The sequence below is a fragment of the Propithecus coquereli genome, unplaced genomic scaffold (assembly GCF_000956105.1).
Source record: "Propithecus coquereli isolate 6110/MARCELLA unplaced genomic scaffold, Pcoq_1.0 Scaffold111, whole genome shotgun sequence".
NCBI lineage: Eukaryota > Metazoa > Chordata > Mammalia > Primates > Indriidae > Propithecus > Propithecus coquereli.
In genome coordinates this window covers 5,002,984-5,024,688 of record NW_012135081.1, presented here as the reverse complement: position 1 = coordinate 5,024,688, position 21,705 = coordinate 5,002,984, and the positions used below count along the sequence as shown (strand labels likewise).

The window sequence follows — 21,705 nt, the reverse complement described above, 5'->3', positions numbered from 1 at the left end:
TCTTAGTTTCCAGTTTCCTCCATCTCCTCACACCGTCTTCTAGATGTCTTGTTCCCCCAACCCTGGCTGCAGTGACACAGAAAACCCAGGAGACCCAGGGGCCGCAAGTAGAGGGGCGGGAGGAAGCGGGAGGAGGCCAGGTCGCCCCCTCGTGGAGGCCTTAGGGCCGCGTTCCCCCTCCTCGCGTCTTCACCTGCTGCGGGCCCCGCCCCCGCTCCGCCTCGGCCGGCCTCTGCTCCTCCCCGACTCCTCCCCCCCGTACCCCCAGCCCGGCCAGAACGGCCCCCGGGACAGAGCGACGCGGAACCCCGGGCGCCTGGGTCCCCAGCATGATCCTCGGTGAGTGGTCTCTGCGACTCCAGGCTCCAGGCTCCTGGGTCCCTCTCTGTGGATCACCCACCCCTCTCCCGCCCCAACCTCCCAGCACCGCGGTGACTGCGGCCGCCCGTCAGCGACCGGTTCCCCCTCCCCCTTCATCTGGCTCCACATCTGGGGTCCCCTCTTCCCCTCTTCCCCAAGCTCCCGCTTCTCCGGGTAATCCAGGGAGTGGGAAAGGGGGAGGCAGAGCAGAGTGAGACCCCCGCCCCATAATTAGAACATTGCGTATTCATGAGGCTCATGAATATTATATGACAGTCTACGAGAGGCTGGGGGAGGGGATTGGCCCTGACCTGGTGGAGTTGGGGGAAAGATTCTGACCCGTCCCCCCCAGCGCCTTCCCCCACCCTTAGCTTAGACACTCCGACATCCTTCTGGGCCCAGGATAAGGGGGAAAGGAGGAAGTGGGGGGTGGAAGGAGAAGATGGTGGGTGTAGCTTCGAGGTGAGTGTGGTGGGAGGTGGGAACCTGAGGGTTGGAGATAAGGGAGCTGGGGAGAAGAGGGGGTGGGAAACTGTCCATCCCAGGGCTCCTGCGGCTCAGATCCTGTCTCCGCAGCCATCCTGCCCCAACACGCTGGGACCTGCCCCTCTCTCTGCCTGCTCTGGCTGCCTGGGCCCTTCCTTCCCGTCTTCCTTTTTCCCTTCCACCCCTGCCTAGGGCTGGGGGGCACCAGGAGAGGGAGGGGTGACGGGGAGAGTAAGGATGGGGGATGGGAACTCCTGCTGGGCTCTGACAGCCCATCAGCCACAACCACCCCATCCTCATGACCTACATCGGGAAGGGAGCCCCAGGGGTGGGGGAGGAGAGGGCCTAGCTGTGCTCTGGACTCTGCATCAGCTCCGGCTCCAGGCCCCTGCCCTCCACCTTGCCTCCACAATAGTCCACAGGCCTGCTCTGACCTCTGCCCTCCACCCTGGCTAGGCCGGTTAGTGGGCCCTGTTTATGGTGGGAGCCCCCTACCGGGCCCAGACACCTGTGGTCTCCCTACCCCCAACTAGGGACACCTGGCTCCATACTGGTGCCCCGAGGGTTTGACTGGGCTCCTCCCCTCACCCCTCTCCAGAGCCCCTCTGCTATTTATACTCCTTTCTTTACTTCTTTCATTTCACCCCCTAGCCCTACTGACTTCCCACAAGCAGTTTTTCTCTCCTTCTGCCCTCCTTCCTCCATCTCTTTCTCTCCTCTCCTCCTGTGTGTCCTCAGTCTCACCACTTTCTGTCTCGCCCCCTTCCACCTGGCACTTCATCACGTCTATTAAATGAATGAGTGAACAAGGGCATGAATGATCGGTTGCCTGGCTCCTTCCAAGAGTATCTCTAACAGGGGAAGATATTCCCCACCCTTCTATGAGTACTACCCCCATCCTAGGGCGACCCCCACCAACACACACTGGACTCAGGCCCCCAGAGCACAGGCTCCACGTTCCTCCAACCTGTGTGATCCCTGCACCCCGGCTCCACCCTGGGCACAGGCCCCAGAGGTAGCATCATACTTGCCCAGAACAAGCCGGCATGAGCCACACTTTCCTGGTCAGCAGGCCCTGAAGAGTATATCAGGGACCTGCTTGTTTGAACCCAACCAAGACCCCAGCCACAGGAAGAATGCCTGGGTCCAGATTCTCTGAAATTGGAACCCAGCCACCAGTTGGACCCTCACCACCCTCCCCTCCCTGGAGGACGCTATAATTAACTCCCTCCTTGCACCAAGCCCACAGAGGGGCGGGAAGTCTGGTGGGGCCCACACACCTTAGCCCTCTTTGAGGAAGGAAGAAGGAAGAAGGCTCAGGCCCCGCCCTCAGGGATCATACTAAGGTTTTCAGTTCTGAATGCTGAGGTCCACTGAATCCATGTGCACAGGGGCCACGGAGGGGCCTAAGATCTTCCTGCCCTGAAGATCTCTAGTCTGGCCCCAGGTTCACTGTTCTGAGCCTTTCTGTACCATCATTTCCAACTGAGTCCCTGGTGCGGGAAGGGTGGGGAGCCACTGGAGGAGGCCCCTTCCAGTCAGGCCGGGAAAGATTTCCCAGGGGTCTCCCTGCTCTTCCCTTCCCAGTCACCTCCTCCTTCTAGGCCCTGCCCCACCCACATCCACCCTCGGGGTATTAGGGATGGTGTTTTGAGTAGTTGTTCATAATCATCCCCTTGTCTCTTTCATCTTTCACTTCAAAGCCTTTCCAGCCTCAGACTGCCTCCTGCCAAGATGGGAAAATCGAGGCAGAAGGGGACAGATACATGGGACTTAGTCAAGAAGATACATGGTGGCCGGGCGCGGTGGCTCACGCCTGTAATCCTAGCACTCTGGGAGGCCGAGGCGGGTGGATTGTTTAAGCTCAGGAGTTCGAGACCAGCCTGAGCAAGAGCAAGAGACCCCGTCTCTACTAAAAAATAGAAAGAAATTAATCAGACAACTAAAAATATATAGAAAAAATTAGCCGGGCATGGTGGCACATGCCTGTAGTCCCAGCTACTCAGGAGGCTGAGGCAGAAGGATTGCTCAAGCCCAGGATTTTGAGGTTGCTGTGAGCTAGGCTGACGCCACGGCACTCACTCTAACCCAGGCAACAAAAGCAAGACTCTGTTTCAAAAAAAAAAGAAGATACATGGGACTTGGTCAAGAAGATAAGACCCAGGGGTTTGAGGCTTTCCTCCCGCCCTCACCTCTGATTTTAGGCATATCCAGGAAGGGAGGAGAGGTCAAAAGGCCTGAAGGAAAAAAGATGAATTAGAGATGAGATCCCAAGTTCTCCCTTGGTCCCAGAGTCTAATTCCCATTTTAACCCAGTGCTGACCCTGTGCTTTTCACCACCTTAGGCCCTAACAATTTGCAGCCTTAACCCCAATGCCTCTCTCTGATCTTAATCTCATCCTGGCCCAGTCTTCAGACCGACACTAACCCACAGCCCTACCCTAACACCTTTCCTGGCTCCTGTTCCTAGCCCGGTGCAGCCACTCCCCAAGCCAGCTCACAGCAGGCACTCCCATTTTCTTCCACCAGGGCTTGAGGCCCCAGCCAAACCTATGATTGCCAAGGGGCTGCCGCTCCACACCTGGCCACAGTTTCTGAGGAAGAGAGAAAGGAAAAGACCAAACTTCAGAGGGATGGAGGGAGCCAGATGTAGCTCGGTTGTGTGTTAGTGCTAATGGGGAAACCTAAGCAGGATCAAAGCACCTAGGGCAAGTGGGGTGGGGAAGTGGACAGATGGACATCCACTCAAGGGTCTGAGCGTGGCCTCTCTAAGATGTGTGGGGAGCTGTCTTTACTAAAGCATTTAGCAATTCCCCAAGGAACTGGGTGGGGCTCTATCTGTGGGAGGTAATTACTCTAATGAGCTTCCCTGTGGAGTGGCCTGCCCCAGCCAGGCCCCAGCTCCTCCCTACCCTGCCCAACATGGGTGCCACACACACACACACACACACACACACACACACATGCACACACATACTCCAATTTGCTCTTCCTCCAGACCTGCCTGAAGACATCACCTAGCCAAATGTCAAAAGCCCTGGATTTCCTACCTCAGTTCCTGCTTCCCTAGTTCTTCCTGTATTCCCGCCTTTCCCCCCTCCCTTTCCCAATCTACTCAGAAAAGTGTAGTGCTTGAAAGCCCTTTCTCTGGAGCCAGACAAACAGGTTCAAATCCCTTGAGCTGTGTGAGCATGGCCAAGTAACTCCCCTTCTCTGAGCCCATTGTCATCACCTATAAGATGAAGATTCATTTATTCAGCAAACATTCATTGTGTTCTCATTGTGACATGCCAGCACTTTACATGGCTTTGTCCAATCCTCTCAACAACTCTGAGGCAGGTACTGTTGTTTTCATTTAACAGGTGAGAAATGAGACTGAAAGAGTCAGAGAAACCGGCCAGTCAGCCAGCTAGTGAGTGGTAGAACCATCCACTGGGAGATTGTGTATGTAAAGTGCCTGGCATATAGCAAATACTCAAAAAGCGGCAACTTTTGTTATTTTCAGAAAAAGAAAAGCATGGGCCTGAGGCCTGGGCGACTTGAAACCAAGAGTTCTGTTTCTGCCCATCCACCCCATAAGCTGCCATCTGCCCCTCTCCCCACCTCAGATCTCAGAGTGGAGTGGACCCAGGAATCTGGGAAGGAGACAATGAGTCTCCAGTTGTCCACCCTGCTTCCTTCCTGCCCTAACCTCATTTCACCCCTCTCTCCCGCTTCTCACCCTCCCCACCCCCAACTCACGCAGGGCTCACATCAGTGGAAAAGATGAGTTGCTGGCCATAGGGACCTGAGTAGCTGCTACCTGTCTTCCTCTATCCCTCCTCTGGAGGAAAAATGTGGATTCCAACCCCAGGAACTGCATGGAACTTGCTCTCCCCTACCTCTCCTTGAACACGATGAAAGCCTGTGCTCATATCTCTGCTTCAGAGTTAAATTCCAGCCCTTTGGGAGTGATGTAGCAGAGAAAGAATTTCCTATAGAGTGCGACAGATCTTGATTTAAATCTCAGCCCTGATACTTACAGGCTGTGTGACATTGGCCAAGTTTTTTAACGTCTCTGAGTCTCCATTCCCTCATATGTCAAATGGAAAAAAATACCAGCTATTTTGTAGAATCACAGCTACCTCATAGATTTAGCTGCTTCAGAGATTAAATGTGATAATACTTGGAATGAATTACCTGGCATATAGTGGCCCCTCAATAAATTTTTCTATGGTTTTTTTTCTGGAACTCTGCTGTCTCCTCTAAAATAGGTTCGAAGGGTGGGAGCCTAGAGAGTCTAGAGCCAAGGAAAGGGTCTAGGAGTCAAGCTGCTGTCTCTGGCACAGGGCAAGTGCCAGCCCAAACCAGCTGCAGGGGGTGGGTGCTGGGTGCTGGGGACTCTGGGAGCGCTCAGGTTTCTCTCACCATTCCTGATGCTGCTCAGGGCTCGTTAAGGCTGCCCTGGCCATGGGTGCCAGGCAGTGAGGGAGTGTGGGGCACAGAAGAGAGAGGCCATGAGGGGACAGACCAGGAAGGGGAGATGGTCAAGCTGCCCCATGAGTCTGTCCCTCTCTCTTCCATCTTTCTCTGGTCTCTGTCTTTTGGTCTTTCTACCCCTGGGCTCTAGCTCTGTGTCCAGCTTTTCTGCAGTGTCTCTCTGTTTTTATATCTTATTTCACTCTCTTCCATCTCTCCATTGTTCTCTATCCTTTTCCCTCTCACTGTCTCTGTCCTTTCCCTCAGTCACCTATTCCTCCTTCCGTCACTCTTTCCCATTCACTCTCACTCACTTTTGTCTGTCTGTCTGTCTGTCTGTCTCTCTCTCTCTCTCTCTCTGTCTTTCCTCTCCACAGCCCATCCCAATCTTGAAGATGACAGGAGAGGGAATGGAAACAAGGCATACAGACCCCTAGCTGCTCAAGGGCCAAAGCCAAGCATCTTACCCTGTCCTTTAGCCCTTAGAATTCTGAAGCCCAAGCCCCCAGCAACCTTGACCCCTCTCTGTCTCAGGCACCCTGGCCACCCAGTCCTGGCACTGGATGGAAGAGACAGACCCCTCCAGACTTTTCTGGACCAGCTCCCTGCCCCCAGCTGTGCCTGAGCCCTCCCCACCCCCTCCCTCTCGCCTCAGATTCCCCTAATCCCTGCTCCCCCGCCCTCCCCTCTGCCCCACTTTTCCAGGATTCTGATTGGCTGATTCTACTGACTGGGCTGGGGGGAGGGGGCGGGCAAGGGAGGGGGCAGAGGGCAGAACCAAGGGAAGGGGACGCTGTCAGGCCCGGGCCCCTGGGGGGCCAGGGCCAGGCCACTGCCTGGGGGCAGCAGGCACCAGAAACAGAAGGTATGAAAAGGGGTGGTCTCTATGGAGGGAACAGGAAAGGACCCTGGGGACCCTCTGCCCTAGTAAGGTCAAGGGAGGACAGGGCCAAGCATGCAGGCTCCTCGGTTTGCTTTTGTTCCTGGGAAACCTTGTTGCTGGCAGGGGGTTGCTAAAGCAGTGGAGGGTGGGCAGAGCTCCCCAACTGGTGGACAGAGGGGGTCACAGAAGGAAGGTAGGCCAGTGGAAGCCCAGAGGGTTTCCGAGGGCCTTTGGGCTACCCTTTCGGAGCCTGGTAGAGTTCCTCTCATGACTCTGGGAGGAGGAGAAGGTTTCAGGGGAGGGTAGCTGAAAGGCTGGCCTGGACTTTCATTTCCCCTTGGGGTCAGACCCAGGCATTCCCCTCCCAGAGGCCAGGTTGAGGTTCCTCCTGCAGAGCTGGAGCTGAGCACTCCCAGTGAGACAAAAGGACATGGGGGAAGAATGAGAGACCTTGGGAGAAGGGGCTCTGAGAATGGCCCAGGCAGTCCACCTCCCAGAGCAAATACCACCCACCCACTACCTACCCCCAGAGATGTCAACAGTTAATTAAGAATTATGGTTGGAACAAAATCATAACTCTAGGAAACCTGAGAGATTCAGCAGCCTACCTCCAAATCTAGGCCTTAATATTCCCCTCTGGTCAATGGGATGAATCACCCACTTGACTCTGTTCTTCCTGGGGTGATACCAAGCTTTAGGATCCCCTGGGGGAAAGCAAAACCAGAAGGAGAAGGGAGTGGCCAGGAGCTTGGGGCTCAGGAGTCCTGCTGGTTCAGCAGGCAGCCTGCAGAAAAGGTCTAGGCTCTTCCTGGGTGTATAAAGTGCCTAAAGTTCTTGGGGGAGGGAGGATGGAGAAGAAGGAAGTGAAAACCACTCAGAAGGGAAGGACGGGTCTGCACCCTCCCCACAGGGCACCATGCTCCATTACTCTGGAGCCAGCAGAGGAAGTGTGTGCACGTACTGGGGGTCACACTTCTGAGTGTGGGGGCCCCAGCTAGGAAGTGGGACTGACACAGGCTTGGGTGGGATTCCCAAGCTTTAATCTTCCTACCCCACAGAATGTTTTCTCTGCACTTCAGGCAGCCTGAGCCGGGCAGGTCCCCTCCCTCTGCTACGGCAGCCCCCCATCATGCAGCCCCCGCTGGACCTCAAGCAGATCCTGCCTTTCCCACTCGAGCCAGCCCCTACCCTGGGCCTCTTCAGCAACTACAACACGGTGAGTAGCAGCCTGCTTGCCTTCCCCACCCTCTTGTGACTCCAACCCCCTCTCTCCCTCAGACCGCCCCCTGCCCTCTTCTCCTCCTATATCTAATTCCTTATCTCTTCTTATGACTCCATCTTCCTTAATTCTAGTCAATTACAAGTGTTGTTGGCTATCTGGTATACTATTAACAACAATAGTAATAGCTAATATTTCCTGAGATCTTTCTATGAGCCAAACACTGTGCTAAGTATTTTAGACGAATTATCTCATTTAGTCCATCAGCGAGTCACCCGACCATCTACAGAAATAATGAGACTTAAATTGGTGGTAGTGACTGTAGGGAGGTGGGAGAGGTATAGGTGCTGAATTCAGAAGGGAACAAGCAGGAAGAAAAGCATGACAGTTTGTAAGTTCTAGCTCTCTGGAGCCCATGGCTAGGTGTATAGGATCAATGGGGTAAGACTTGAAGGACTGGCAAGGTTGTCTAGATTTAACACAGTATGAAATAGGGAGCCACTGTCCACCCTTGAGCAGGAGAGTGGCCTGGTATAAGCACTATTTGAGGAAGGTGAGTGGGGCAGCTCGATAGAAGGGAGCAGAAGCTGGAGGAGGGTGGCCAGTTAGAAGGCTGTCCCAGCAACGCAGGCCTGCAGGGAAGCCTCGTGGGCCAGACTGGGCCAGTGGCAGTGGTAGTATGAGTGGAGAGGAAGGGAGGATGGGTGAGATGTTTCTAAGGAAATATTGACAAGACAGGGCATAGTGACCAACTGGCGTTTGGGGGTGGGGGAGAAGAGAAGGGATGAGTCAAGGATGACTCCAGGGTTCAGGCCTCTGTGATTGGGAGGAAGAAGTCACCATTGACAGAGGCAGGGGTTGAAGGAGGAAGCTGGTCTGGGGTGAGTGTGCTGAACTCACTTTAGGACATGGTGAGCTGGTGTATCAGTAGGACGTTGAGCCAAAAATGTCCAACAGACAGCTGGAATTTGAGGCCTGGAGAATGGAATGGAGCTAAAGGTTTGGGGGAAGTCAGCCTTATTCAACTCAAATAATCCACTACAAAACCATATTCAGCCACGAAAACTTGTATTGAGCATCGACTATGGCACCAGGCGCTGCAATAGATGTTTCTACATATAATCTCATTTAATCTTCACAACAACCCAACAAGGTAGACATTATTACTCTTGTTGACAAATGGGAAGATAGAAACTAAGGCTCAAAAGGGTTTAGTATTTTATATAAGTTGACCCAGCATGTGCCTAAGGTATGATTTGAACCTGTAGCATCTAAGTAGAGTTCTCTTTATGCCACAGCTGCTCCCCCCAAACTCCTCCCAAACAACCCAAACAAACATTTGCATTTCACTTCGAAGTTTACAGAGTGTTTTTTCATATCTCAACCTTTATAGAAACCCTAATGGGATAGCTGTTATTATCCTCATTTTACAGATGAGAAAATTGAGTGCTGACTATAAGCAAGGTACTATTTGAGATACAATGGAGACATTCTAGATACAATTTGAGACAGTCCTATCTCGAAGAGCCTTATATCAGGGGAGAAAGACATGTACACAGCAAAACAGAGGGAAGGTTACAAATATTTTCATGAAGACACTAACAAAGATTTAATTTAACAACAAAAAAATTTTGAGTACCTACTATGTACTGGGCACTGTTCCTGGTGTCAGGGACACAGGACTCAGTCCCTGCCCTTGGGAAGCTCGCAGTTTAGTAGGAAAGATAACAGTTACCTGTAGTGTGAGAAGAACTGTGTCAGAAGCATTTAGCTTGCACGGGAGCCCAGGGGAATGTCAAGAAAGACTTGCTGGATGTGGTGGTGCCTAAGGGACCAACTAGAGTTAAGCAAGAAAACAGAGACCAGAGGAAAAAGGGATTCAACCTGAAGCAGGCGATATATGATTTGGGCTTTAAAGAATTATTGGTAAGATTTAAAATGCAGCCTTAGAGAACATTCCAGACTGAAGCAAATAGCATGAACAAGGGCTGGAAAAGAACATTTGAGAAAGTGCAATTGATTGGATGTGACTGGAGCATAAGGTAGGGAGAATACTTTCCCCCATCTAAATACCTGACTTACACTTAACCTCAGATCTTAGCAACTCCATCAGTGTCCCCACTGTATAGATGAGAAGACACAGACCCAGAGAGGTCAAGTGACTTGTCCAAGGTCACAAAGCTCCTTAGTTGATTGATGTGGATAACCCAGGGTTTCTGACTCCTGCAGAGTTCATAGCTCCTCTGCCTCTAGCATAGGTATTTAAAACCATTAGCATGGATAGGCTTGAAGAGTGCAGTAGGGTGTTGAACTGCACCAACTCTGGCATCTGGCTGGCAGGATTCGAATTGGTGTTCCAAAGTACTGGCTGTGTGACCTCAGGCAAGTTATGTAACTATTCTGACCCTCACCTTTACCAGCTGTAAATTGGGATAGTAATAACGTCAACTCACAAGGTTGTGAGAATTATATTACATAATCATAATGCCCAGCACAAACTGAGTGCTCGATCAGTGTTAGCTGCTGTGATTTCTATGTTATTATTATGGTTATTGCTATTATTTTTATTTAAGGGAGGAGCAAAGAGAAAAAGGTAGGATGGTCCAGGCCATCCTTGGCCTTGGGGAATTAGTGAAATTAGGCAGTGGGAACAGGAGGAGGCTCCAGCAAAGAAAATGGAGGAGCCTCTGGAGGGGGTGGAGAGGGAAATATGTTCCTATAGAGTTGGAGAAGCCAAAGGAGAGAGTGTGGCGGGCTGCATCAATAGTGTCAGATTCTGCAGGGGAATGAGTACTGCAGAAAAGCTGCAGAGAGGCCTTTGGAAGTACTGTGCAGCTGTTAAGTACACGGCTTTGGAGTCAGGCTGCCCAGGTTTAAATTCAAATCCCAGTTCAGCCACTTACTAGCTTATGACCTTGGGCAAATGATTTAACCTCTCTAAACCTCAGTTCCCTCATCTATAAAATGAAGATAATAATAGCACTTACTTCAAATAGTGGTTGTGAAGATTAAATTAGATAATCCATGCAAAGAGCTCAGTACAGAAGCTGGCACATTCCAAGGGCTCAATCAACATTAGTGATAGTGGTGGTATTATTATTCATGACAGAGTCCTTCCCGGTGAACTGGTGCTTCCAGCTCTCTCTCCTACTTGGGCAGTTCCTACCCCTTAGACCCATCCTGGCATCACTGTCTCCCCTCATTCTCCTCCCACTCACTGTTTTCCTCTGCCCTTGGACGTCCCTCACTGTTTCCCAAAGCCAGCCTCTCTTTAGATCCAGTCCCCTGCTTCACTAATCTCTCTGACCTAGGTTGAGTGGGAGGGCTTGAGACCTAGACATAGGAGAGCGGGAATCCCAGGACCTGTCTAGAAAGGATGAGGTGTCGGGGGAGTGGGCTGCTCGGCCCTTCTGCCGCCGGTCCCGCGGTGCTCCCCCCACTCAACCGGCAGAGGGCAGCAAGTGCACAAAGTATAGGCTGTTAGGGAGCGTGGTTCTCCGGCAGGTGGCGGGCCAGGGGAGGAGGTGGGAAGAGGTGAGGGACGATGTTCCCAGTCTGAGGTCGCTTCTGCCCTGGGCCACAGTTCCGAGGAGTAGCTGAGAGAGGAGTGCCTGACCCCTGGGTACCTGGGCTCGGTTTCCCATCCCTAGTGGGAAAGGTAGCAGCACAGCGGTCGTCTGCAGAGGGAGCTGGGGAAGAGTCGTCTGGGAACTGAGAAGAGAAGATTTTGGCAGAGGTGCGAGGGAAGGTTAGGGCTCAAGGGTTGGAAGAAAGGAGAAATGTTGGAGCTAGACAAACAGGGTCGTGCGAAGGATTGGTGGGCACACTGGATCCAAGAAGGATCCCCAGTGGAGGCAACAGAGGTCATCAGGTCAATGTCCCTGCTGCCGGACCGAGTGGCCCCTGGCCAGGACAAGGTCTTTCTTGGAAGGAGTGTCTGGATATGGACATCCCCTCCTCTACCCTTTTGCACTAGCCCCCCTTCATTCCTCTAGAGCTCCCTGTCCCCGCCCCCATGCTCGGCCCCGCCTCCGGGGCGGGCTCCGGACTCGGCCGGCGCCACCTCCCCTTCTCCCCGCCGGCCGGGCCGCACAGCCCCGAGACGCCCGGGCAACCAGCGCCGCGTCCCCGGCCCGCCCGGCCCGGCCAGCCTCGGCCCCCGCGCCCGGGTCCGCCACCCCGGGCCATGGAGCCGCGGCCCCCAGGGTCTCGCAGGGTAAGCCACCCGGCCCCTCCTCTCTGCCTGGATCCCTCAGCTGCCGCAGCGCACCCCCATCCCCGCCCGCCCCTGCGGGGCTGGCTACCTCTCCCTTCGCCTAGTCCTCGGGTTATCCAGCCCATCCCCCACGCCGGCGCGGCCCTAACCAATCTCTGGATCCCAGCTGGTGCCCCCAGACTATTGCCACCATACTGGATACCCTAGCCTCTGCTTCCCAGATCCCTGGAGTCCCCAAATCTTCAGACTTCCCGTCAGGTCCTACACCTACCCTCACATTACCACACTGACCAGATCCCTCTTCTCCAGCCCTGGCCTCTTCCCAGCATCTGTCCCCCACCAGCTTCCACCTGCTCTTTAGACAGCCCCTAGCTCCCTCTCTTTCCTATGTCAATCCTTCCTGCCCCTCAGGTCTTCCCATCCCTGAGATTCCACAACCTTTCCCTTTTCGTCTTTATTTTGGTGGGTGGGGAACTGGGGTGGTCAGACAAGGGGCAATGAGTTCTATCAGATAAAGGGCAATGGAAGGAAATATAATCATACCCCTCCACGTTCCTGATCTGGTTTCCACTCTTGCCTCCCCCTTGCCCTTCCTGATTCATTTTGCCCCGGCTTCAGGGAGCAATTCCCCTTCATGTCTGCTGTTGGAGGGCAGGTGGGAGGGGACTGTTTTATGGACCTTTCCAGGCAGTGACTAGGCCAACATCCCAAGGAAGGGGCTCTGGAGTAGAGGGGTTTGGGAGATGCTGGCCTCTGCCCCTCCCCAGGGAGCCCTCATCTAGGTCACCGGGGCCTCCTGACCTTGGCCTGGAGCAGCACTTCAGTGGCTCACATTCCACCTGCGCAGGGATTGGGCCCAGGAGCCCTCACCTTCAGCCTGGTGTCTCCTCAGTTCCTGGAGGAGAGGGTGGCAAGGACCCACCTGACTCCATTGCTGCCCTCTGCTCCATTCCCCACCCCCACTCTTAGCTGGCATTTATGGACTTAAATCTGGGGAGGGGGCTGTGCAAAAGCTGAGATTCTCACCCTGCAGGAAGGACCCAGGTAGGGCGGGGACCATTCTCAGGTGATGGATGTTGGGATGGTCAGTCCACAAGTCATCCTCAGAGTTCTGGGTCCTCAGCCCCTCTGGGGAGCAGGCTGGGCAGTGGGGTGGGGTATGGGCAGAACCAGGAGACTCTGCTCTCCCCTTTCCATCCCACTCCTCCTCTCTCTCTACAGTTTTCATCCGACTTAAGTTTCCTGACCCAGATTGGGTTTCTGTTTAGGCTGAATTCCCATTCCCCACCCAGCACGTGAGGAAACCCAGGGGTTAGGAGGACCCTAGGGAAGAGTTGGGGGTCTCTAAATAGGAAGAACTGAGGCCTAGAGACTGAGGGCTGACAGCAGCTTCCGATTAAAACCTGTCTCCAACTCGGTCTGTCTTTCTTTCTGCCAAACACATCATACATTCACACAGATAAACACACAGCTGAAGATTACACAACCTGACCATTCGTGGTGTCGGCAAAGCCCCCAACGCAGAACTGTTGATACATAAATGATGTACACACAGTACATGACACTCATTCACACTCCACCCATGCACAGATTGATCACAGCCTGCCTAACACACACAGACACACCCATTCTTCTCCTGTTTGCCTTTTCCTTGGATGTGACTGGGGCTTCCAGAAAGCTGACAGGGAGGTAAAAACTGAACCCCAGGGAGGGCTGGTTTCCAGTCAAACACTGGCCGAAAAATTGACACTTGTCTGTCATACCAGTTATCTGAACCCAGTCATGTCTCCTGCCTCCAGCACTACGAAATCGGCAGAGTGATGAGGCCACCTCCATTTCACAGGGATGTTAAAGCCCCTTTGCTGACATTAACCCCAACCAGCCAGTGAGACTACTGGGGAGAGGCAAAGGAAAGTCAAGATGTCTGGGCTTTCCAGACTCACCACTTACCCTGTGCTTCATGTTCCATCTCTCACCAGTGGCTCACTGGGAACCCAAAGACCTCAGTACCCAGAGAGGTTCAGCTGAGGAGTTAGGGACCCCCAAGTCCCCAGCAACTATTGTTTCTTGATTCCTCCACTTGGAAAATAAGGTTATTGTCCTAATTTGGTCCCATTCTTATGCAAGGTCCCAGCCATCACCAAATCTTCAGCCTCAGATGCATTCCAGTCTCTCCTCTCCCTAGCTGCCTAGGGGCCAGAAGGGAGGAAGACTGTTCAGGGAGGCAATGTTCATGCCACTAGGTCCCTGGCTTCATCCCCTGATAGCAGAAGCCTTCAGAGAAACTCCCATCTTTTCCCCTCCTTATGTGAACTCTTGGCAGGAGACTGCAAAGACATCTGCTGACCCAGGGTGGGGGCAGAAATGGTTCCTAATCCCGCCCAGCCCTGCGGCCCTGCCCCAGAAGGCCTGTTGATCAGGGAGAGAGGGTTCAGAAGATTCCTGGGCTGCCACAGGCCAGCCCAGCTGTTTAGGTCCCTGCACTTATTTCTCATTATTCACTAGAGACACCTACTCCTCTCCTGAGTTCTTTTACTCCCTCTAGAAGTTACTGCCTTAAAGAGGTACAGAGAGTGACTGTGTTAGGGCAACTTGGAGCCCAGAGATAGGAAGCTGGGAATATATGTCACCTGGGACCAGAGGCTGGGCTTGGCAGACAGTCTTACCCCAGAGTGGGGGTCAAAAGGGTTCAAAGGCTTTAGCTGAAGGGCCTAGGATATGGGGTGCTTTGAGATTTCATGTCAAGGAGCCTCTAGTAGATTGGCCTAGCTGTAGGAGATAGGTCAAGGTAACAGAGTTGGATCTTCACAGTATGATAGACCACGGCAGGAATCCAGGTTCAAGTTGCAGCTCTGCTACTAACTCATGGTGTGACCTTGGGCAAACCACTTCTACTTTCTGTAAAATGGGAACATTGGGCCAGTAGATCCATCAGGTCCCTTCCAGTGCTATGAAGATTGGGCCGGGAGAGAATCAGGACTGAGGCTCAGAGCCCCCAGACATATTGAGGGACAGGAGGAGGCTCTGGGGACCTTGGTTCAACCCAGATACTGCCAGTGGGGGGACGATAGACATGAGCTTGTGCTGGGGTTCCCAGCTCACCCCAGCCTGCCTCCACAGATGGACCCTGTACAGAAGGCTGTGCTCTCTCACACTTTTGGGGGACCGTTGCTCAAGACCAAGCGGCCCATCATTTCCTGTAATGTCTGTCAGATCCGCTTCAATTCTCAGGTAAGAAGCCCAGCTGCTCATCCACCTAATGGGTGGGGCAGGGGCTGCCAGGGGACCTTGAGAGAGGGAAAAGGCTGGGAGCTCTGGGAGAGGGGCAGGGATTAAGAGGATATTAGGGGAAGAGCAGGGAATGGGGATACTGCAGGAGAGGCAGGGGCTGACGGGGAAGGCACTCGAAAGGGAAAAGAGGTTGCTGTGTATTTTGACGTGAAATAGATTGGTCCTCTAAGACTGACCCCTCCCTCCCTTGGGACTAGGGCATCCCTGGCTCAGAGTTTCTTGGAACATAGGGAGCCATCAGTGTCTGAGTGGGAGTGTGGCCTCTGTTCCACTGGTCCTCGGACAATGGACTATTAGGTGACTGGCTCCCCCACCGAGCCTCTGTCCTCATTGGCCTCTGCTAAACTCCTCTGCCAGCCCACCAACTTGCCTCTGACCTCCTGGCTTCCTCTTCTCTCCTCCCCATTTCTACCCTCCTCCCTCCAAATCACACACAAGGCCTGGCCTACACTCCCCTCCCATGGGACTTTCTCATGGAGAGAAGCCACCCAAAACCCAGAACCCAGATGTCTGGCCTCCAAGATTTCCTCTTGGAAATCTTCTGAGGCTCCACTGGGACTTTTGTGTGAGTCTAGAGGGGACTTTGTGGGGTGCAAGCTCTGAGAGCTTTTGGAGAAAAACAGCAGAGCCTCATTCTGCTGAGTAGGGGAAAATACAAGCATGTTCTATTTTTCTAACCAGTACACACACACTCCATGCTACTCTATCCCTGAGCTGTCAATCTTCTTTTCTTGCCTATCCATATTTTTTATTTCTACCCTCGTCTAGGTGACCGTGTACCTCCGGGACTATACGTCCTTAGCAGAGGGTGTGCATGGGAGTGGAGCCGCGGGTGGGGAGGCAGAGCCAGGACTAACCCAGCATTATGCCTCTCCTTTAGCTTGGACCCCAGGCATCCTCTCTGCCAACCCTCACTCTCCTTCACTGGTGGAGGGTGGAAGACTGGAGGCGGGGAGCCAATAGGAGACAGCCCTGCCTTCTTTTTGCCCTCTCTTTCCCTCCCCCATCAAGTGGCTCTGTTTTGACAGCTGTCTCTGCTGCTGTCTCTGTCCCCAGAGCTGGGCTTGAGGCCAGGGTCCTCCAGGGTATCCACAGAGGCTTCAGGAAAAATGAGACCCAGGAGGGAGTAGTCAGGATAGAGCCCAGAGCCCAGGCTATAGAGATACTAGGACTCCCAGCCTGAGGATGAAAGCAGCAAAGGCTGGATCCTGGGGTCAGGGGACTAAGAGGAGTCCCTAGGATCTAAAGGGATGCTGACTGACTGTATTACTGAGCCGTACCCAGTTTAGAATTCTTCCACAGGTTTGGGGTCCCCCTCCCTCCACCCCAGGACTAGGTGGGGCCCTGAGTCAGCAGCCAGGCCCTGGGTGTGGTGGGGGGTGGAGTCTGGGCTAGGTGGGGATCTAGGTTCCCAGAGACTCAAGCTGAGAAGCTAGTCTGAGCCCCAGGAATAACCAGAACTTATTGGCATAGAGCTTTACATCTCTCTGGTGTAGGGAAAGATTCACTGCAGCCTGCTGAGACCACTCCAGGGCCTGAAGGAGCTCTGTGGGGACATCAGTCAGATGAAAGGTGATCTCAGATTCCATTTTCTTCTTCCATCCCCAAAGAGCCAGGCCGAGGCACACTACAAGGGTAATCGTCATGCCCGGCGAGTCAAAGGCATCGAGGCCGCCAAGACCCGAGGCAGAGAGCCTAGTGTCCGGGAACCTGGAGACCCAGCTCCCCCAGGCAGCACCCCCCCAAATGGGGATGGAGTAGCACCCCGTCAAGGTGTGTCTGAATCCCCCACATTCTTCAACTGATCTCTGTCTTCTCTGTTCTCTCCCCATTTCCCAGAACTCTCCTCTGTTTCCATCTCTCTTCCTCAGTCCCCACCCCTACCCCCACCCAAGGTGAGTCCTGGAGCCAAGCACAGTGATGTAAAATTTCCATCCTGTCACCCCTATCCCGCCACAGCTCCTCTGTACAGAGTCCCCACTGCCTTTCCTCCCCACCACCCAGTGACTCAGAGAGGGGCTAGGGTGAGGCCACCTGGCAAACCTCCCCAAGAAAAAGGGAACCATCAAATCTAGAGAGAGGCCTCTTCCTCTCGGGGAGAAGGACAGGGGAGGGAATCAGGCTACCTGAGTGCCTGCCCTACTGGGGCTCCACTCAGGGAAGACAGAGTCTAGGAAACCCAGGCAGCTCCCTGGATGATCTTGGGTAGACCTTCTGACCTCTCTGGACCAGAGATTTTTTTGTTGTTGTTTTTTTTTTTCTGGGAAATAGGGGAGTGAGACTTTAAGATCTTTGAGGTCTTTTCCAGGTTTACAAAAAGCAACTCTGAGATTCTTTCTCCCTCATGGCTGGTGGCCATCTTCAACCATACTTCCAGCCAAGAAACTGGAAAGAGGGAATATCAAGACAGGAAGATATCAGCCCCCCGATCCTGGGATTACCACATCAGATGTCAAACATGGCCAGCTCCAGACAGACCTAACATCCACATTTTCCTCCTTATCCTTGCCTGTCCTTCCTGCCCCGGCCTAAGAAGAATGAGAAACAAGCATGTGAACCACCAGATTGGGAACCCAGCCCCCATTCTCACCATGTGCACACACGTGCACGCACACACACACACAGAGAAACACCCTCAGGCATGCACAGACAAAGTGAGTGGGCCGGTGGTCAGATAGGGGAGCTGAGTTCTAATTTACTCTGCCTGCTTCTTAGCCTGATCGTCTTAGGTTAGTTTGTTAACATCTCTGTAAAATGGGAAGGATGATGATGATGATGATGATGATGATGGTAATAGCTAACATTTCTTGAATAGCATTGTTTTGAGTGCTTTACACATATTGTCTCATTTAGTTCCTACAGTATCTCTCTGAGGATACAGGACAGGATAACTATACCTGCCCTGGTTTCATAAGCCATGAAGTCCTGATCAGACCGGGATGTGGATTGCTATCTGGATTGGGATGGAGGTGGAGAACGTCAGAAATGAGTAAAAGAAATGAGGGGAAGGATCATAGGATGGATAAGCAAATAGACACCTGCAAGGGTCAGGAGTTCTCCTCCCACAAGCGCCCCTCCCCCACTGCCAGCCTCCCCATGACCCGGAAACTGGATCAGCTGCTGGAGCTAGAACGGGAGCACTAGAGTTTCCCCTGTACAGAGGCCAGAACCCAGCACTGAGGCCTGGGGCCTGTGCATCTTTAATCGAGCCATGAATTATAGAGCAACCTGCATCCCTGTTTCTTCCCTCTCTAGTTCTGCTGTTTCTGTTTCCCTTTTGCCATGTCTGCGTCTGTCTCTAGAGACCTTTCCTCACCCTGCCTGTGCCCCTTCCTAGGGCTCTTTGGTGTGCCTCCTGGGGGCTGGGCAGGACTCTGGGAAGGGGCTGTCCTGGCAGGAAGCCCAGACTGGCTGGCAGGCCATTGAGGGGTGAATCCTTGTTTCATGCCTCCCCCCAAGGTGGGCTGGCTGCCAGCTTCACTCTGAAGGTAGGCTGGTGGGGCTAGTCCCCTTGGCTATTCCCAGCTTATAGGGAATGAGCCAGGCACTGGAGTCTCACACCCAGCCTGCGGCTGCTGGACCACATCTGGCTCTGGCCCAGGGCATGAGAACATGCATGTTGTCACAGGGTGGGGATTCCTGGGCCCTTGCCCTTCAGGAAATGAGGGTGGGACTCTTCCACACGAAGAGTCTTCTCCAACAGCCATCTAGGATGACCCCCATGTTTCTCCCCCAACAACAGTTTCCATGGAGAATGGACTGGGTCCAGCCCCAGGATCCCCAGAGAAACAGCCTGGCTCCCCATCCCCTCCCAGTGTTCCGGAGACTGGTCAGGGTGTAATCAAGGGTGAAGGGGGAACTCCAGCCCCAGCTTCCTTGCCTGGGGGTAGCAAGGAAGAGGAGGAGAAAGCCAAGAGGCTGCTCTACTGTGCTCTGTGCAAGGTGGCTGTGAACTCCCTGTCCCAGCTTGAGGCACATAACAAAGGTATGGACTCCCCTGCCCCCACCCACACGCTCCTGTCCTCAGCCCTCCCTGGCCCTCTGCCCCTGGCTTCCAATATCTGTAGACCCTGCAAGACCTAACGGCCTATCTCCTTCCCCAGTCATCTCCCCCATTCCTTAGCCCTCAGCTCCCCCTCCACCTTAATTCTTTACCTATGACTGTCCTCTGATCTACCTTGTGTTTGGGAGGGTCTCAAGGGCCTTGGAAAAAACCCCCGTACTTGTCCCTCTCGTCCTTCCCCCCTCTCCCCAACATTGTAACTGGGAAGGTGGGTGTTTGAATCCTAGTAGGCCTGGAGAATTTTTTCAGCCACTCCTTACCTCTTGCCCTCTGTGAGCTCCAGGTACTAAGCACAAGACAATTCTGGAGGCCCGAAGTGGGCTGGGACCCATCAAAGCTTACCCTCGTTTGGGACCTCCCACCCCGGGGGAACCAGAGGCTCCTGCCCAGGACCGAACTTTCCACTGTGAGATCTGCAATGTCAAGGTCAACTCGGAGGTCCAACTGAAACAGGTAGGTCTAAGGCCCTTCTCAGACCCTTCCCCGCTAAGGGGAGGAAGGAGAACAACAGCTTGGGTAAGGGTCCTTCTTCAGGGTCTCCCCCCAGGTCGCCAAAGGAGGCGAGGCCAGGTGCTTTCAACGTGATTATCTGATTATCGGCGCTGTGGCCATGCCCCCTCGCGGTTGCTCTTTTTCCGGAGCTCACAGACCCCTACCCACTCGCCCCGCAGCACATCTCCAGCCGGCGGCACCGAGACGGCGTGGCCGGGAAGCCCAACCCACTACTAAGCCGTCACAAGAAGTCTAGGGGCGCCGGGGAGCTGGCGGTGAGTTCTGGACGCTGGGGAATTCGGCAATGGGAGGACCTGGGCGAGGAGCAGAGAGGGACACGGGCCTGTCCCGGGGAGAGGTGGAGTTTGCCGGACAGCAGGATGACTTCTCTCTCTTACCCCACCTCTCTCCCCGCTCAGGGCACTCTGACTTTCTCCAAGGAACTGCCCAAGTCCCTGGCGGGTGGCCTGCTCCCCAGCCCCCTGGCGGTGGCTGCGGTGATGGCAGCGGCTGCAGGCTCCCCGCTGTCCCTGCGCCCAGCTCCAGCCGCACCTCTTCTCCAGGGACCGCCGATCACCCACCCCCTGCTCCACCCGGCCCCCGGACCCATCCGAACTGCGCACGGACCCATCCTCTTCTCCCCCTACTGACCTCCACCCTGAATCCCTCCCGTTCAACTCCCCACCTCCAGCCGGGACCCAGGCCTCCGGGCTCCCAGCCCGCCCCTCCTCCTGGCACTCCCTGAATGATCTCTCCTTCCCCCCCACACCCCGAGGTTCGGGGTTCCAGGAAAGGGGAGGGGTAGCGGGGAGGGGGGCTTCAGAAGGGGGGGAACACCCCAGATCTCAGGGAACCCCGCCCCCTGCCTTTCCCTCTCCCCTAGAAAAGGGGGGGCCGTCTCACCCCCGAGCCCCCTTGGAGACACCCCCCAAAAGCCATGTCCATCCATCCTTTCCCCCCCAAACCTAGCACAAAACGGGGTTCACAAGCCATGGTCGGGGTCCAGGGGGCAGAAATGGATTTTCTTGGCAATAAGCGGACTCTGGAACTCCGGCCCCCTACCCCAAACTGAAGCGCTTCCGTGAACACCCCCGTCCTCCGCAGGGGGAGGGGAGCAGGTGGGATCCTGGGTCCCTCATAAGCACTTTGGTTTTACCGCCTGCAACCTCACTGTGCCCGCCCCGCACCATGCCCCAGCCCCAGGTCTAGCCGGGCCCATTGCAGGGGGCAGCACTTGAGGGCATCTCTGGCACTTGGGTGGGACCAAGGAGATGCCCCCATAGACCTTTTCCTCGCCTTCTTCCTCCCCAGTCCGGGTTCCATTCTTTTCACCAGCACCCATCGCCCAAGGGGTACCGAGGGGGGCAAGGGGTGTCCAGTCCAAGCCCACCCCCGCCTCGCCTTCCGCAAAACTGTGAGCAAAAAGCAATAGAAGCCTCGCCCCTCCCCTCCCCTTTTCGCAGGATTCGCCGAGTCTGTAGCCTCCCCAACCCAGCTCCTAGACCTCATGGCTGTCCCCTCCCACCAGACACCTCCACTGCACAACTCGGGTGGGGGCGTGACACCCCCCCCAATGGTTTCCGTATCGTCAGCCTTCCAGCCGCCGACCCGGGAGTGGACTGGCCCCCACTGGCCTTCCTCTTCCCATCAACTCCTTCTGCTTGACAATGTAGCAACCCCGGCCCCCTACCCGCGTCCTCCCCTTTTTCCTCTCCCTGACAATAAAGTCTGAATTCGTTCTGCCCTCCGCCCCCAAGACTCAGACTCTGTCTTTGCCAGGAGATGTATCTGTAGGGTGAGGGGGACTGGCACACATAGAAAAGGGAGAGAGAAAGAGGAGGGGGACGGGAAAACAGGGTGGAGGAAGGCAAGATACGAGGCTCGTGCAAAGCGAGCAGAGGCTCCCCATCCCACCCACCCCCACTCCCGCCCAGCTCGTGTAAACTTGGCCTAGCTAGGGAAATCATTTCCAAGTCCAGGTCTGGAACTGCAGTTGCGGCTGTTGGAAATTTGCCGCAACTCCACCAGGCGGCGCCAACGACCTAGAAAAGGAGTTTCCCCTAGGCTAAGCCGCTCCTATGACGTGTCTCGCGATTCTAGGGAGATGGGTCTAGACTCAGTTTCAAACAAAGGAATTTGTGCGTCCGGTGGGCAGGGACTGGGGGTCTGAGCTCAAGGCTCTGGTTGGCCCCATATGAATAGTGACCTTGGGTCAGTCTTTGCCCTCTCTGGATCTC

At 54.5% G+C, this 21,705-nt stretch overlaps 1 protein-coding gene across 3 annotated transcripts; it reads left to right on the top strand.

Moving 5' to 3' along the window:
- The first annotated feature begins 274 nt into the window (after positions 1-274).
- ZNF385A (zinc finger protein 385A) lies at positions 275-21,221 on the top strand. 3 transcript variants are annotated; one of them, XM_012652515.1, is made up of 9 exons: positions 6,053-6,169; positions 6,880-6,982; positions 7,267-7,403; positions 14,743-14,853; positions 16,524-16,686; positions 18,656-18,898; positions 19,260-19,429; positions 19,648-19,743; positions 19,888-21,216. In XM_012652515.1, exons 3-9 carry the CDS (start codon positions 7,317-7,319, stop codon positions 20,116-20,118), a joined length of 1,101 nt encoding a protein of 366 aa, XP_012507969.1. In that variant the 5' UTR covers positions 6,053-6,169; positions 6,880-6,982; positions 7,267-7,316; the 3' UTR covers positions 20,119-21,216. The 3 variants fall into 3 exon arrangements, with proteins under 3 accessions (XP_012507961.1, XP_012507977.1, XP_012507969.1); XM_012652507.1 differs by lacking the exons at positions 6,053-6,169; positions 6,880-6,982 and adding an exon at positions 275-339; XM_012652523.1 differs by lacking the exons at positions 6,053-6,169; positions 6,880-6,982; positions 18,656-18,898 and adding an exon at positions 275-339 and having other exon boundaries at positions 16,524-16,680; positions 19,254-19,429; positions 19,888-21,221.
- The last annotated feature ends 484 nt before the right edge of the window (positions 21,222-21,705 follow it).

Excerpts from the sequence above, each read along its gene's own strand:
- ZNF385A (XM_012652507.1), top strand. Across the intron at positions 16,687-18,655 it reads TGGAGTAGCACCCCGTCAAG|TTTCCATGGAGAATGGACTG; the intron begins GTGTGTCTGAAT and ends CCCCAACAACAG. Across the intron at positions 18,899-19,259 it reads GCTTGAGGCACATAACAAAG|GTACTAAGCACAAGACAATT; the intron begins GTATGGACTCCC and ends TGTGAGCTCCAG.